We start from the raw sequence: 15,649 nt of genomic DNA on the forward strand, positions 1-15,649 counted from the left end.
TTTGAGTTTTCCTTGTTCCCCCTGAATCGTGTCAGGCAAATGCCAGAATGGTTCGTTTGAAGGAGCACGCCGTTTTCCATCCCCATCTTTCCCTCATCAGAGCTTGTACTAATCACTAATGAGCTCTTTGTCGACGGAACACTGAACACTGATCCATTTAACCGGATACTTTTGATCGGATAGTGTACATACTTTTCCCTCTCTTTCTTTGTAATTGCCAATAATGCTTGCTAAGTAACCCTCGACTGCTGAGTGCTCTTCTCATTAAAATTCCGTATCTCACTGCCATTACACAAAACTTGTGTTGTTGCCATCTGTGAAAAGTGGTGAGACACACTGATTATAAAGTTTCCTTTTGAGACGCGTCGTATGTTTATTACGGTGATACTGACTATTTTGCCGAGTGTTTGTTTCCATTTTATGCCCAATATTTTGGTGCACAACCCGTCCGTGTTCTTCAGTCACTCCGGATTTTGCGTGAGTCCGCGTAGCGAGTACACCAGAAAAAAAATGCTGGGTCGGTATTCGAAATATTGTGAATACAATGAAAACAACAACTCGGCGGAACATTAGGAAGGGCCCAATGAATGTGTCGCGCAGAGAAAACCTGACAGATCACATTGAAAACTTATTGAGCTTAGCAGAGTCACAAAAATTGTAGGTTTTATCTTCAGTTTACTTTCTTCCTATCCATCCACGCACTGTTTTCATTTGCCTAAGGTACAACAACGCATTAAGTAAATCTGTTACTGCATACCATTTACTCTTCTCGTAAATATCCTTCTAATTTCTTTTATGCTTGACATATCTATTCGTCATTTTTCTTTTCTAGTCTTCGGCGGTCGTACACTTATTCTGCTTTATATCAAAACATAAATATATTGTAAATTAAAATTTTCGCAGCGTTTTTATGTCTATATGTGAAGGCTAATCTCAGGAACTACTGTAGAAATTTTGTTACGGTTTACATTCATAGATATACTCATTCACGAGGAAGCTTTCTGTGTATAATCCATAACCTCTCCGCCAGATAAATCGTTCGGTAGTATATACTTATTGCTAACTCTGTGAAGTTTGGACAGGTTCCTATTCAAAGTATACTAAATCGTTCTTTTCGACTAACTAGCTACATTCGCGTAACGTATATGTACCACTGTAATTGTTACTGCTCTAATCCTTCGTTTTTAAATGATTTCTGTCTTCTTTCCTAATGAAACGCCCATCTCATATCAGAAAAGCTGATGTAACGTTGTCCATTTACGGTGGTAACAAATCTTTTCCTCTGTAGTCACGTTGAATGTACTATTTACGTACGTAACAAATGGCCCAAAAATTTCTCTGTGCGTATTAATTTTTATATATCTTCTTTTCGTCAGTCGGAATCTAAGGATCGAGATTATAGTCGTCATGAGAGTTGTTAGTTTTCTGTTTTCCATTTAAACCAGTGTTTATCTGATGATCCGTCACAATTTTTTCGTTTCTCATTTCAAGTACCATTTTTATTTGCCTTTTAAAGACCAGAGCTGTTCATTTCATCATCTGCAACAAAGCTGTTCAGTACTTATTATGCCTTCATATTGTTTACATTCTTTCACGCTGCAGTTCTCTGGTTTCAGATATATAGGTTTTCACCAATATTCCATCTGCATCTTGCTGATTTTGTTTATTTCGGGTCGGAATGTTTCACAACATTCATTATCTTTAGAAATGTTCAAACTTGTGCACCAATAAACTGCTTTCGTTGGCATACTTTACACTCGCTAAGTACAGTCATTGTACGGTTTGGGACTTTCCAGCGAAGCATCATTATTTCTAATTTAATCCCGGACAAAAAGTTGAGTGTCAAAAGTGCGTCATAGATATTTGGGTACGTCTATACACGAAGTGCGCCTCTTTCTGCTACCGACATTAACCTTATGAGCAAGGATGAACTGCTGAAAACTGTGGTAGTACTGGGAGACTGGAACTGTTTTATTTTATTTCTGTTTTATTTCATTTCTGGGCACTGTTGCTCATTGTCCCGATGAACTGCACGTGTGTGTGTGTGTGTGTGTGTGTGTGTGTGTGTGCGCGCGCCTTATATCTGAATAAACTCCCTGTCAATTACAAAAAAGACAGTCTGTATTGCAACATTTGTTGACTAATAAAGCGTTTCACGCTCTTACCCCATCATCAGATTAACTGAAAAACATTACATAAAAAAATGGTTCTGAGCACTATGGGACTTAACGTCTGTGGTCATCAGTGCCCTAGAAATTAGAACTAATTAAACCTAACTAACCTAAGGACATCACACACATCCATGCCCGAGGCAGGATTCGAACCTGCGACCGTAGCAGTCGCGCGGTTCCGGACTGAGCGCCTGAACCGCTAGACCACCGCAGCCGGCATTACATAAAAGTTTGTCTCTGAGACCTACCTCTACCATTAAGTGGAATAATAAGCTATGGTGCGAATATGTAAGCTGAAGCCGCGTTTATCAGCATTAAAAACCATGGCGGCACCCACTTTAGTCAAATTTAAAACCGTGGAAGAAAAACAGTTGAAGCGGAAATCACAAACGTCACACTGAAGGTAAAAATCCTGAAACGATGAAAACCGACCTTCCAGTAGAAGGAAACCATGATACACATGCGAAGCCGAGTATTTAGGACAAAGGAGGTAAATGAACTCACCCAGCATCAGTTACCAAACAATCTAGATGGCCCGTTGTTCATAAGCATTTGTCTCACTAGAGAGAGCAGAATGGAGCAATGCCCATCAGTTCCATATAAGAAACACAAAATAACTGTAAGCAATAAACAGCGAGTGTCTGGTTTCAAAGTGAAGTGAGACGACACCTCACCAGCGCTGGTTCAATGATAGAATTCCAAACTATTTTCCGTAGCTTCAAATTCCACATGGTTGTGTCAGGTTATTTCACCAACAGTCTCTATGCAACATTCCTGTGATAATCTCTGGGAATGTCAGCTACTCGCGCACTCTCAGTATTTTGTGAGAACGTCTCGGGATGGGTAGATGCCGCACGTGAGTCAGATATTTGCGTTTCTGCTTGTGCTTAATACGGTATGGAAAACGAGACTGACACTCAGTACAGTCAGCCACACTATTCAGATCCCCAAATTTCTACCATTCTGATAGCGAAATTTTGTAAATGTAGGATACTCATTCGCAAAAGAATTTATTTCAGTCAAAATACCTTAAAGCCAACACAAACTATATTTTTAACACTCCAAATGGATTTGTGACGCACAGTCATTGTTTCCAAAACTTTTGTAGTTCATCGTGTATCCGCAACTTATTGGACTTTTATACTTTATTTATCAGGCTTCGTAGGAACTTGGGAGCTTATGTTGTTTGTTGTACATTTATATTATATTGATCAGGCTTCTTGGGAACATGACAGCCAACGTTGCTTGGTCATGGAGGGAGCCAGTAAGTAGTTTATAGAATGCTGATTGGGAAATGTACATACACAGAACTATAGATTTAAGGATACACGAAAAACAGTAAGTATACGAGAAGCAAGCGAGCGATCCTGCCACGTGTTACCGAGATTGTTTTAAGCACGCTGTTGATGTTTCGCTATCGAGCCGTTACACATTCTCCATACTCTCTCCCGTCCTTTCCCCATTCAATCTCCATATGTTTTAGAGCCCCTAAGAAAAACATTAGTGGCTGAAGGTTTCTTTAGGATGAAGAGGAGCACGCCTGGGTACAATCATATTTCCGAAGGCGTTAATTGTCTTGTCCCTACTGCAAAAAATGTATTAACAGTTAAGGCGATTACTTTTGAAATAATAAACTCTGTACTTACTTTTTTCCATCTATCTCATTTCATTTGACTGCCCCTTATTAACTATGATCTTAAAGTGATTCAAGCCACCATTTCGTTCCGTTATGCGATGTAAGCGTTTCCTACTCTTGAATATGTTTACCAAATCCTGGGCAGACAGCATTATGGATTGTTTCTCGGATCACAAAATTGATATTAAAAATGGCCCTTGTCTTGCTAGTCTAAAGGAACTGATGAGGAAAGAAATGTGAGGATGCACCTCTGCTAGAGAAGGTGGGACCTCAACTGCGGCGACCAGGAACGGTTAACTTGTCGTCGGAAGTTGCAGTGGAGAGTACAAATAGAAATGCAAAACTGCTTATGACGTATATTAAGTCAAGCAGCTGTGGAAAGAAAAATATAACACAAGACTGAAATTAGAGTTCTTTTTTTTAAAAAAAAAAAAAAAGAAGATTGGTGACTTTAAAAAAAGATGGTTAAAAGTGGTAGAGATTCGTTTTTGTCACGTAAGTGGTACACCACTGTGAGTGTAGGGGCCCTGAAATACTGATAAAAATTGAGCTTCGATTGGTACAGGAGATGGTCGGCCATGCTTGTGTGGTCAGCTAGTAAGCTGAAGACCAAACTAGCCACATATTATACTAGGGTTGCATCAGTTGCGAATCATCCTGATAATTTAACAAGGAACTGGAGTTAAAATACGAGTATTATGAAACCTGTAGCCATAATTGGTATTTAGCAACCACAGCGAAAGAAAAATACTGCCCTTCACTACACGAATAACATATCAAGGAAAAAGTAATTTATATCGACATTCGTGGAAATTCGACGGAGAAGAGAGTCAATTAACACACACTATGGATACAAAAGAAGATACACTTTACGTTATTTCCACAGGGGACTGATCCAGCAGACAGACTCACCATAGAGCCTGATGGAGCCCTCAGTTTCACCCAGCGAGTTCTTGGAGATGCAGCGGTAGTTGCCGAAGTCGTTGGCGGTGAGACCCCGGATGGTGAGCCTCATGTGCGAGCGGTAAGACGTCTCCTGGATGTCGGTGTGGTACTTGCTGGTGGGCAGCAGCATCACGTTGTTGTAGACCCAGTAGCTGATGGCGCGCGGGTACGCCTCCGTATGGCAATCGATGATCACGTCTGTACCAGACGGCGCTCCCACCAGCTGGTTCGGCACCCAGATCATCGGGGAGACTGCAACAGGTGGCCTATTCCATAAACACATGGCGTATAATTGAAATTTATGCGAATATTGAGATGCTAATTGGGCAGTTACCACAGGGTTCCATACTTGCTCCTAGTAGCTCTGGATACATATTAATAAGTGGTACATGAAGATGGCAGATGAGACAAAATTTCTTTGAAGAAATGTGAATTTTCACTACAAAATATATCGTAATCGACCTCCCAAATAAGAAATGAATCCTAGGAACGACATCTCACTCCTAGGCATACACCTTTCAGCTGATTTGTTCGAGCTGCTCCATGCTTGGCACATGACTAAACGATGTCATCAGCTCATGAAGTGCATGAATTCCACCAGATCAGTATATAATGAAAATTCGTACCAAATAGATCTCGTACATACGTTCTGTATATTATTTCGTTGTTTTTCTGACTTCTAGATTTTGTTATGTGAAAACTGCAAGCTCTTGCATACGTAGTTGTGATCAAATTGGGGTATAACTGTCACAGGGATCTGATTTTGCAACTCAATTCCTCTTGATACCTTGATATGTGTCAATGAGCAGCGTATAGACATGAAGCATGCATCAGAAGTTGTTAGGAGATAAAGAGTTTCACTATGAAATGCCATGAAAATAGTATAGCAAATAACATAATGAATCCCAGGAACGTCGTCTTTGTTTCGAGGACTCCCACCTAGCTGCGTTAAAAACTTAGGCGTTCGACTGTTTTCGGGCTTGGTCATCACTGCACGATGCCTTCAGACCTGAATACTAGCGATCTGTTATGTAACGAAAATCCTTATGGAACAGATGATCTTTTCTGTTAGTTCCATTCAATATTTACTCGGTTTCCATGTTCTCTACATAAGTTTGTTACATATGATCTTGTAACGGTCTATTGCATTCAATTCTCTGCCAATTTCGATGATGATGGGCAAAAGCCGAAACTTGAAGAACAGTAAAAATTTTAACACAGTGACTAGGTGTTCCTTGAAATATTCTGAAAGTACTGCATGCTGTAGAGTTCCATGATTACAAAATGACCATTGTCACCTCATCCCACTGAACAAAAAATGTGCACAAAGCATTCTGACAGTAAGACCTGGCATTCATGTATTTGCCGTCGTTATTTCGCTATTTACTCCTGTTACCCATATACTGGGGAGTGTGGTGATGATAAAATTACAACTAAAAAAATATTTTTGCAAAACTTACTTACAGAATATAATGTAAGTTGCAATTATCGGATAATTTATATTGCAAATCACCAACAATGGAAACTCTAGGTAGGAACATAAACAATGTAGGAAAAAGCAGATTGTTACATACAGTAAAGAAGATACATCAAATAGGAGACAGGCACATTTGAAAGATTTGCAATGTGGCTAATAAAATACTTTCATACTTTTCTTGATTGTTACATATTTTAACATCCATATACCTCATAGATTTTCATAATAAAAGACTATGTCTATACATAGCATACAAATCACCTTCGAACCACTAGGAGTATCACGTTACCTATAGGAGCGTCTTTGAAAATAATGCGATTTCTTTGTTGTTGTTGTTCTTGTTGTTGTGGTCTTCCGTCCAGAGACTGGTTTGATCCAGCTCTCCATGCTACTCTATCCTGTGCAAGCTTCATCATCTCCCAGTACCTACTGTAGCCTATATCGTTCCTAATCTGCTTAATGTATTCATCTCTTGGTCTCTCTCTACGATTTTTACCCTCCACGCTGCCCTCCAATACGAAATTGGTGTTCCCTTGATGGCTCGGAATATGTCCTACCAACCGATCCCTTCTTCTAGTCAAGTTGTGCAACAAATTTCTCTTCTCCCCATTTTATTCAATACCTCCTCATTAGTTATGTGATCTACCAATCTTATCTTCAGCAGCCTTCTGCAGCACCACGTTTCGAAAGCTTCTATTCTCTTCTTGTCCAAACTATTTATCGTCCACGTTTCAGTTCCATACATGGCTACACTCCATACAAATACTTTCAGAGCGATTTCTTCATAAACAAGTATTCTTTGACATGTTTACATTTTCTTTGAACTTCGAAGCTTACACAGGTGTTCTGCGTGGTAAAGTGTGCAAAGAAAGCTGTGTAGCATACAAAATCTGTGTTTCACAATATAATTTAATGAAATCTGTGCAACTGATACCAGAACCATTAAGTAAAGTTTGCAGAAGAGTCTTTGTCAATATTAGATTATTGTTAAACTAATCTATATGTGTGTAACTATAACAATGTGAACTATAGTGTAGTAACAGCGGAAATATGATTATTTTTTAAGGTGTGAAGAAGGGCCCTCAGAGTTCGGAATTGTCTCTGTATTCTCATAAAAATAATGGTTTTTGGCCAAAGGAAGATTTATTGCTACGGTACTAACCAGTACCAACAATATAAATCACGTCACCATCAAGAACCACATTGGAGGAACGAAGGCATGGGAAAACCAGCACATGGTGTACATATAATAGAAGCTTTCTTAATTACATTTAAAATACACGGTATATGTTGGGTACGGAAGACATGTTAGAATTTTCAAGTTGATAAGTGAGGCGTGCAAAGATTGTAACATTGGTAGGCCACTGCCCACGGAAAGTAGAGATACGGGTCTAAACACTCGTCTTTCACTAAGTTATACTTTATAAGTTATTGTTTCGTGCAGACGCAAATTAAAGTATGGCGTTTGAGTGAAGGTTAGGTTAGGTAGCGTCAGTAGGCACAATGTGAGTAGTTGTAGTGGCAAAACAAAGTGAGGCCATTGCCACTTGTGCAACTGGAATGTCACAGTTATTTGTGTACTATAAATGCAGGTCCTGCAACCGGTCTGAGTAAACTTCTTATATACATAGCGGATGACGAATTGATGCTATGTTTTAATTGGTGTTCTATGGAGGTATAATATCCAGCCAGTCGCTTCTGTGAATTTGACACCATTCATTATCACTGTCAACGGCCTTGCAGCAGTGGTAATGCCGGGTCACATCATATGATCGAGATTAAACGCTGTCTGACTCGGCTTGCCCTTGGGTAGATAAATGTCCGAGTGTGCCGCAATGAGGAGGTACTTGACTGAGAAGTAGCGGCTCTGGTCACTCTCACTGACCACTGTGCTGGCCACATGTTCCTCCATACCTACATCCAGTGGCGCCGACGGACTGAGGATGACACGGTGGTCGGTCAGTACCGTCGGTCCATTAAGACCTGTTCGGAGTTTGCCTTTACTGTTATCTAGTTTTCGATCCACTGTAGTCTTGTCAGTCGGAGATGTTACACGAAAATTATTTGCTAAACTTTGCCCAGCAACATTGCCTGATAAAAAAGTGAAACATTGAAAAGGAGAGGGTGGAAATAATTGGCACTTCATAGTTTAAAACGGTTTCTGATGTTATTTCAATGATTACAAAATCGAATCAATTTTACAAAAACGTGGCAGTATGATCACATCAGTATGAGGTTGCATTCCCTTTGACTTCGATGCATGCAGTGATTTGGTTGGGAAAGGTACCGTACAGCCGGTGTATGGCCCCCTGAGGCAAGGAGCCCACAGCTGTGGTAACTGATCCTTGATGTTCAGTGACTGACGAAACTCTCACAGCACGAGGGCACCTCATGGACATCGTACATCCTTTTGTGTAACCTCTTATGCGACAGTATCTGGTTCCCATTTTTCAGCACACCAGTGATCGTCAACACATGGCACGTGTCTCTGTGAAATTGCCATGGGACTTTTAGGTATTCCTGTGGGCAATAAGAACCGCAGATACATCTCCATTAGCTCTTGGGTGAGACCAGCTCGGACACCATCTCCGTCCCACGTTCTCAGCACCATTGTGCCATGCTCAGCATCCGTCACTACAAACCGTGACTTGACGTCCTACCCAATGGCTCACCTAACTGTGTCGGGAGGAGTAACATCGCTGCCGGCCGGGGTGGCCGAGAGGATCTAGGCGCTACAGTCTGGAGCCGCGCGACCACTACGGTCGCAGGTTCGCATCCTGCCTCGGGCATGGATGTGTTTGATGTCCTTAGGTTAGTTAGGTTTAAGTATTTCTAAGTTCTAGGGGACCGATGACCTTAGACGTTAAGTACCATAGTGCTCAGAGCCATTTGAAGTAACATCGCTGTGCCTCTCCAAAACATTCTAAGAATTGGATCTTTGTCCCAATCGCCTCTATACTCTCCGATAGGGGTCGTCCAGTGTAGCGGAGAGCTGCGGGTCATCGTTGAACTGCAGTGCGACGACATTTCTCAGTATCCCATGCTATTCGGTCACGACATCGGTCCACACACAGACATTGACGTTCTGGTCGTAACGACAGCCTAGGCAAGAGTAGGTAGTTTCCTAGTCGGGCTGGTGTTAGTGTCGGACCAATGGTGTAGGATGATACAGAATTTTGCGTGGTGTCCATTATTGTCCTCAGGTGGCAGGCGCACAGCACGGTGATCCTCTCTTGTGAAGGTCAGACGTTCTATACTGGAGCCTTGACCACGAGTACGTTTCCTTGTGATCAAACTTCCGGCCACTGTCACATCAGAATACCACCATATATCTGCGAATTGCACGATGCCGTGTTTCTTGACTTCCGCAAGGCGTTTGACACAGTTCCCCACAGTCGTTTAATGAACAAAGTAAGAGCATACGGACTATCAGATCAATTGTGTGATTGGATTGAGGAGTTCCTAGATAACAGAACGCAGCACGTCATTCTCAATGGAGAGAAGTCTCCCGAATTAAGAGTGATTTCAAGTGTGCCGCAGGGGAGTGTCATAGGACCGTTGCTATTCACAATATACATAAATGACCTGGTGGATGACATCGGAAGTTCACTGAAGCTTTTTGCAGATGATGCTGTGGTGTATCGAGAGGTTGCAACAATGGAAAATTGTACTGAAATTCAGGAGGATCTGCAGCGAATTGACGCATGGTGCACGGAATGGCAATTGAATCTCAATGTATACGAGTGTAATGTGATGCGAATACATAGAAAGATAGGTCCCTTATCATTTAGCTACAAAATAGCAGGTCAGCAACTGGAAGCAGTTAATTCCATAAATTATCTGGGAGTTAGGCATTAGGAGTGATTTAAAATGGAATGATCATATAAAGTTGATCGTCGGTAAAGCAGATGCCAGACTGAGATTCATTGGAAGAATCCTAAGGAAATGCAATCCGAAAACAGAGGAAGTAGGTTACAGTAGGCTTGTTAGCCCACTGCTTGAATAATGCTCAGGAGTGTGGAGTCTGTACCAGATAGGGTTGATAGAAGAGATAGAGAAGATCCAACGGAGAGCAGCGCGCTTCGTTACAGGATCATTTAGTAATCGCGAAAGCGTTACGGAGATGATAGATAAACTCCAGTGGAAAACTCTGCAGGAGAGACGCTCAGTAGCTCGGTACGGGCTTTTGTTAAAGTTTCGAGAACATACCTTCACCGAAGAGTCAAGCAGTATATTGCTCCCTCCTACGTATATCTCGCGAAGAGACCATGAGGATAAAATCAGAGAGATTAGAGCCCACACAGAAGCATACCGACAATCCTTCTTTCCACGTACAATACGAGACTGGAATATAAGGGAGAACCGATAGAGGTACTCAGGGTACCCTCCGCCAAACACCGTCAGGTGGCTTGCGGAGTATGGATGTAGATGTAGATGATTCGACCTGCCTGCCAAATGGAGACAAATGAGGCCCGTTTCAAACTCTGTCACATGCTCATAACACTTGCGTGTACGGGGCACCTCCGAGTCCTTCTCAATGATTTGACGCTGTATTGCACCTTACATACCCTGTCAGTCTGGTAACAACGTTACACATTAACGAAGAAATTTACTCAGGTGGCATTCCTATTTGACATAGAGAACTGCAACTCTAAACATCTACATAATCAGCGATGATGTTTCTGTATGTATGAAGTCACACTGCCGTCCGATCGTGTATTTTGGGTGCTTGCCTTTTTTTGGGCAGGCAGTGCTGATACTTAAGTGATGATGATTTCACAACGCCCTGGTATCCACAACAAATTCGTTATCGGAATGAATTTCTCATGGACACCACGATGCAGTGCACTCAGAATGACCTTAGTATCAAGCTGAAAACGACTCAGAAAATAATGTTCCGTAACACATCCTTCCGATGTTGATCTTACAGTTACTGGAAACGCTGAGCAATAGAATAATGAAGGCATTTTCGAAATCCCATAATTACCTCCCACAGCGACACATAATTTTAAAATTTGTGTAAAAGATGTCTACAGTCCTCTGTAATATCGCAAAAACCTGGCACCCCGAAACGGACCCTCGGACTTGGTAATGCTTCGTACAGAAAACTGTCGACATCCATTCTGGATTTGGAACACTGCGACTGTCTTGTTAAAGGTTTCAGGAATTACTGCAACCAATCGCCGTTTTTTTTCTTCAGTGTCCATTTATTCATGACCGTTTTGGAATCTCCCGGTGTTCCATCATCAGATGGTACAATTTATTTCGGAGTATTCTGGGGGTCGTGCATTAGTGGCAAATATAGAGACGAAAAAGTGAGCACTGTATGTGGGACTGTTTCTATTCTTGAAGCAGGCACTGCTCTGGAAAACATAATGCATGCTTTCCAGTATCGCTCAAGTACATTTAACTACACTGGAAAGCATACATTATGTTTTCCAGAGCAGTGCCTGCCACAAGAATAAACACAGTGAGTAATACCAGCAAATACAATCTTAATATCCTTCCCACATACAGTGCTCATTTTTTGTCTCTATATTTGCCACAGATGCACGGCCCCCACAACACTTCAAACTAAATTGTATTATATGATGTTGAAACGCCAGGTGATTCGAAACCGGTCGCGAACAAATAAGAATTGAAGAAAAAACGGCGATTGGTTGCAGTAATTCCTGAAAGTGTCGACACATGCGAAAGAAAGGTCACAGCTCAAAAGTACATATGAGCAGATTACTGATGTGACATTCCCACAAAATATTAGCAGAATTCTTCCCAATGCCACCGTGGATACTTCAACTACACGGAGGTTCTTGCAGCCGCCCTTACCCAAATTTCTCTCCTGTTTTGACGTCCTTGCGATGGATGTCACAACCTCGACATCTAGCGTTGAAATCATCCGGTTTTTTTTTATGGTTGGTTGACGGAGACACACCGCTGCACTGAAAGGACACGAGAAAGCCTCATGGCGTGGCATAAAGGGCGTCTATGAAACCACACTTTTCACTGTGGCGTTAATTCCCATTAATTTCGCGGTTGAAAGAGAAAGATGAGTAACGCTAAGAAGTTATTGACTACATTTGACATTTCTCGCGCCCTAGAACGTTTCAATCCTCCTCTAAGGACATTGTGGTAGTGCATCCCCATTGAGCATAAGAACCCTCTGCTGCTTCATATTACGTTCAAATGTCGTCTAATGGTTTCGAACGGCCACTGGTGGTCCCATTCTGTACACAAGAGCACAAATTACTGTCTCTCTGTATTCGAAAGTGTCCTTAGGTGTTGAAAGGTCCAAGTGCGTCAAAAGTTGTCAAGAACATCCTACTGTTATTCATCGTACTGCGAACTATCATTTTCGAGCGCTAAATATATGTAAATGGATGCGCCAGGGAAACGATTGGTTTTATTGGCGCCCTTTATGCTACTCCTTGTGGCCATCTTGTAAGGCTTATGAGCGGCGCTTTATATGAAATGTATTCCTCGGCCACTCCAAGAAAAGTGCATGATTTGAAAGCAGAATGTAGCGGTTCTGAGTTTCTTCGCAAATACGTCAAAATAAGGAATGAAGCCGGTTGGGTGGCCGAGCGGTTCTAGGCGCTACAGTCTGGAACCGCGCGACCACTACGGTCGCGGGTTCGAATCCTGCCTCGGGCATGGATGTGTATGACGTCCGTAGGTTAGTTAGGTTTATGTAGTTCTAAGTTGTAGGGGATTGATGACTTCAAACGTTAAGTCCCATAGTGCTCAAAGCCATTTGAACCACTTTTGAAGGAGTGAAATGCAGGTTAAGATGTGATGTGACAAGTTTCCCATCAAGTAACACGTCCACGGTGACGTTAGGCTGAACTGAGGTATTATTTGGTTCCAATGTGACACCACCGACCAACATTTCAGCTCACATAAAGATTTTAACCAGGGTTTTTTTTTTTTTTTTTTTTTTTTTTTGCATACGTCGACCCTGTTGTTCAAACCGCCGGCAATGCAAGGGTGGCGTCGCGTGGTGCCAAACTTTTGCACCTTCACAGAGGAGCTTATAGGCACAGTTGGAGCAAATTTCAGAGATGTGTTGCAGCGGTAGACAATTAGGGGTTACGAAAAAGTGATCGTTGAATTTTGTTGCGCAGTGTAGCTGATGACACAGTGAACCTTATCTAACGTTAGAGCCAGCGACTGGTTGCATATTATACCTAATAAATTGAATAATAAATTAAAGTCCAAATGCTTCGAATGGCTCTAAGCACTACGGGACTTCACATCTGAGGTCATCAGTCCCCTAGACTTAAACTAGGTAAACCTAACTAACCTAAGGGCATCACATACAACCACACCCGAGGCAGGATTCGAACCTGCGACCGTAGCGGCAACGTGGTTCCGTACTGAAGTACCTAGAACCACTCGGCTACTGCGGCCACCTAAATGAAAACGATGAGGACAGTTATCCATGAACACTTTAACTGGTTGCATTTCACACACTCGCCCTGTGTTATAACACAGTCACGGGGAAATTGTCAGCCACTATAGGCAATGATTAAGGTAATTTGACATGACACGTTCGTGCCGAGGTGGTATCGCACCGGTTCCGCGGCAGGGTGGCACGCTGATCAGCCCAGGTCACTTTTTGTCCATCACGTCCGAGTTACGTCGCGCTGGCCACGATCGACAACGGCCGAGTCGCCACTCGACATATAACACAGTCGGGCCGGGCGGCTGGCGGTGTATGCGACAGAACGCAGGCGTGGCTGGCGGTTGTAACCACGAGATACGCGGGCCTACCGCGAGGACGGCGGGCGACGAGCGACGAGCGACGAGCGACGACCGACTCCGCGCAAATCACGCCGCGGAAGCGCCGACCGGGCCGCCGCTGTCCCCGCAAATCACCGGCAGCAACTCGTGGAGCCGGATGCGCTCACTGGCAGCGCCCTAACTCACGGCCGCCGCGTTGTCACGCCTAATCAGGGAACAACCGTGCGTGACTCGCCGCTGCACAGAAATAAATAAACCTCTCTGATCTGTGGAGTGGGCAGAGCATAGCCCTGTAACGTGGCTTTATCTGCTTTACCGTACAGACTATTTCGAAACTGTAGCATAACCAGATTATACGTACAAATATTGTTTCTCATGTTGCCAACCATTTTTTTGCATCTACATCTACACGGCTACTCTGCAGTTCACATATAAATGCCTGGAAGAGGTTTCTCTGAACAACCTTCAGACTATTTCTCTACCGTCTTATACACTACTGGCCATTAGAACTGCTACACAAAGAAGAAATGCAGATGATAAACGGGTATTCATCGGACAAATAGACTATACTGGAACGGAAATGTGATTAAATTTTCACGCAGTTTGGGTGTATAGATCCTGAGAAATCAGTACCCAGAACAACCAACTCTGCCCGTAATAACTTTCTGTTGCTGTGTGTTTCCATTTCATGATTAATGTGATTTGAAGAGAATTAATAAAATGAGCTCTAACATGGAATGTAAGCGTTTCCGGACACATGTCCACATAACATACACTCCTGGAAATGGAAAAAAGAACATATTGACACTGGTGTGTCAGACCCACCATACTTGCTCCGGACACTACGAGAGGGCTGTACAAGCAATGATCACACGCACGGCACAGCGGACACACCAGGAACCGCGGTGTTGGCCGTCGAATGGCGCTAGCTGCGCAGCATTTGTGCACCGCCGCCGTCAGTGTCAGCCAGTTTGCCGTGGCATACGGAGCTCCATCGCAGTCTTTAACACTGGTAGCATGCCGCGACAGCGTGGACGTGAACCGTATGTGCAGTTGACGGACTTTGAGCGAGGGCGTATAGTGGGCATGCGGGAGGCCGGGTGGACGTACCGCCGAATTGCTCAACACGTGGGGCGTGAGGTCTCCACAGTACATCGATGTTGTCGCCAGTGGTCGGCGGAAGGTGCACGTGCCCGTCGACCTGGGACGGGACCGCAGCGACGCACGGATGCACGCCAACACCGTAGGATCCTACGCAGTGCCGTAGGGGACCGCACCGCCACTTCCCAGCAAATTAGGGACACTGTTGCTCCTGGGGTATCGGCGAGCACCATTTGCAACCGTCTCCATGAAGCTGGGCTACGGTCCCGCACACCGTTAGGCCGTCTTCCGCTCACGCCCCAACATCGTGCAGCCCGCCTCCAGTGGTGTCGCGACAGGCGTGAATGGAGGGACGAATGGAGACGTGTCGTCTTCAGCGATTAGAGTCGCTTCTGCCTTGGTGCCAATGATGGTCGTATGCGTGTTTGGCGCCGTGCAGATGAGCGCCACAATCAGGACTGCATACGACTGAGGCACACAGGGCCAACAACCGGCATCATGGTGTGGGGAGCGATCTCCTGCACTGGCCGTACACCTCTGGTGATCGTCGAGGGGACACTGAATAGTGCACGATACATC

General features: G+C 43.5%; 1 protein-coding gene across 2 annotated transcripts in view; it reads right to left on the reverse strand.

Annotated features, from left to right (window-relative positions):
* LOC126284182 (lachesin-like) overlaps positions 1-15,649 on the reverse strand; it is a 1,090,923-nt gene that overhangs the window by 103,804 nt on the left and 971,470 nt on the right. For both annotated transcript variants that reach the window (XM_049982939.1, XM_049982929.1), the window contains exon 6: positions 4,720-5,004. In XM_049982939.1, coding sequence (XP_049838896.1) covers positions 4,720-5,004 — 285 coding nt within the window. The remainder of the gene's footprint in view (positions 1-4,719; positions 5,005-15,649) is intronic.

The sequence above is a fragment of the Schistocerca gregaria genome, chromosome 1 (assembly GCF_023897955.1).
Source record: "Schistocerca gregaria isolate iqSchGreg1 chromosome 1, iqSchGreg1.2, whole genome shotgun sequence".
Lineage (NCBI taxonomy): Eukaryota > Metazoa > Arthropoda > Insecta > Orthoptera > Acrididae > Schistocerca > Schistocerca gregaria.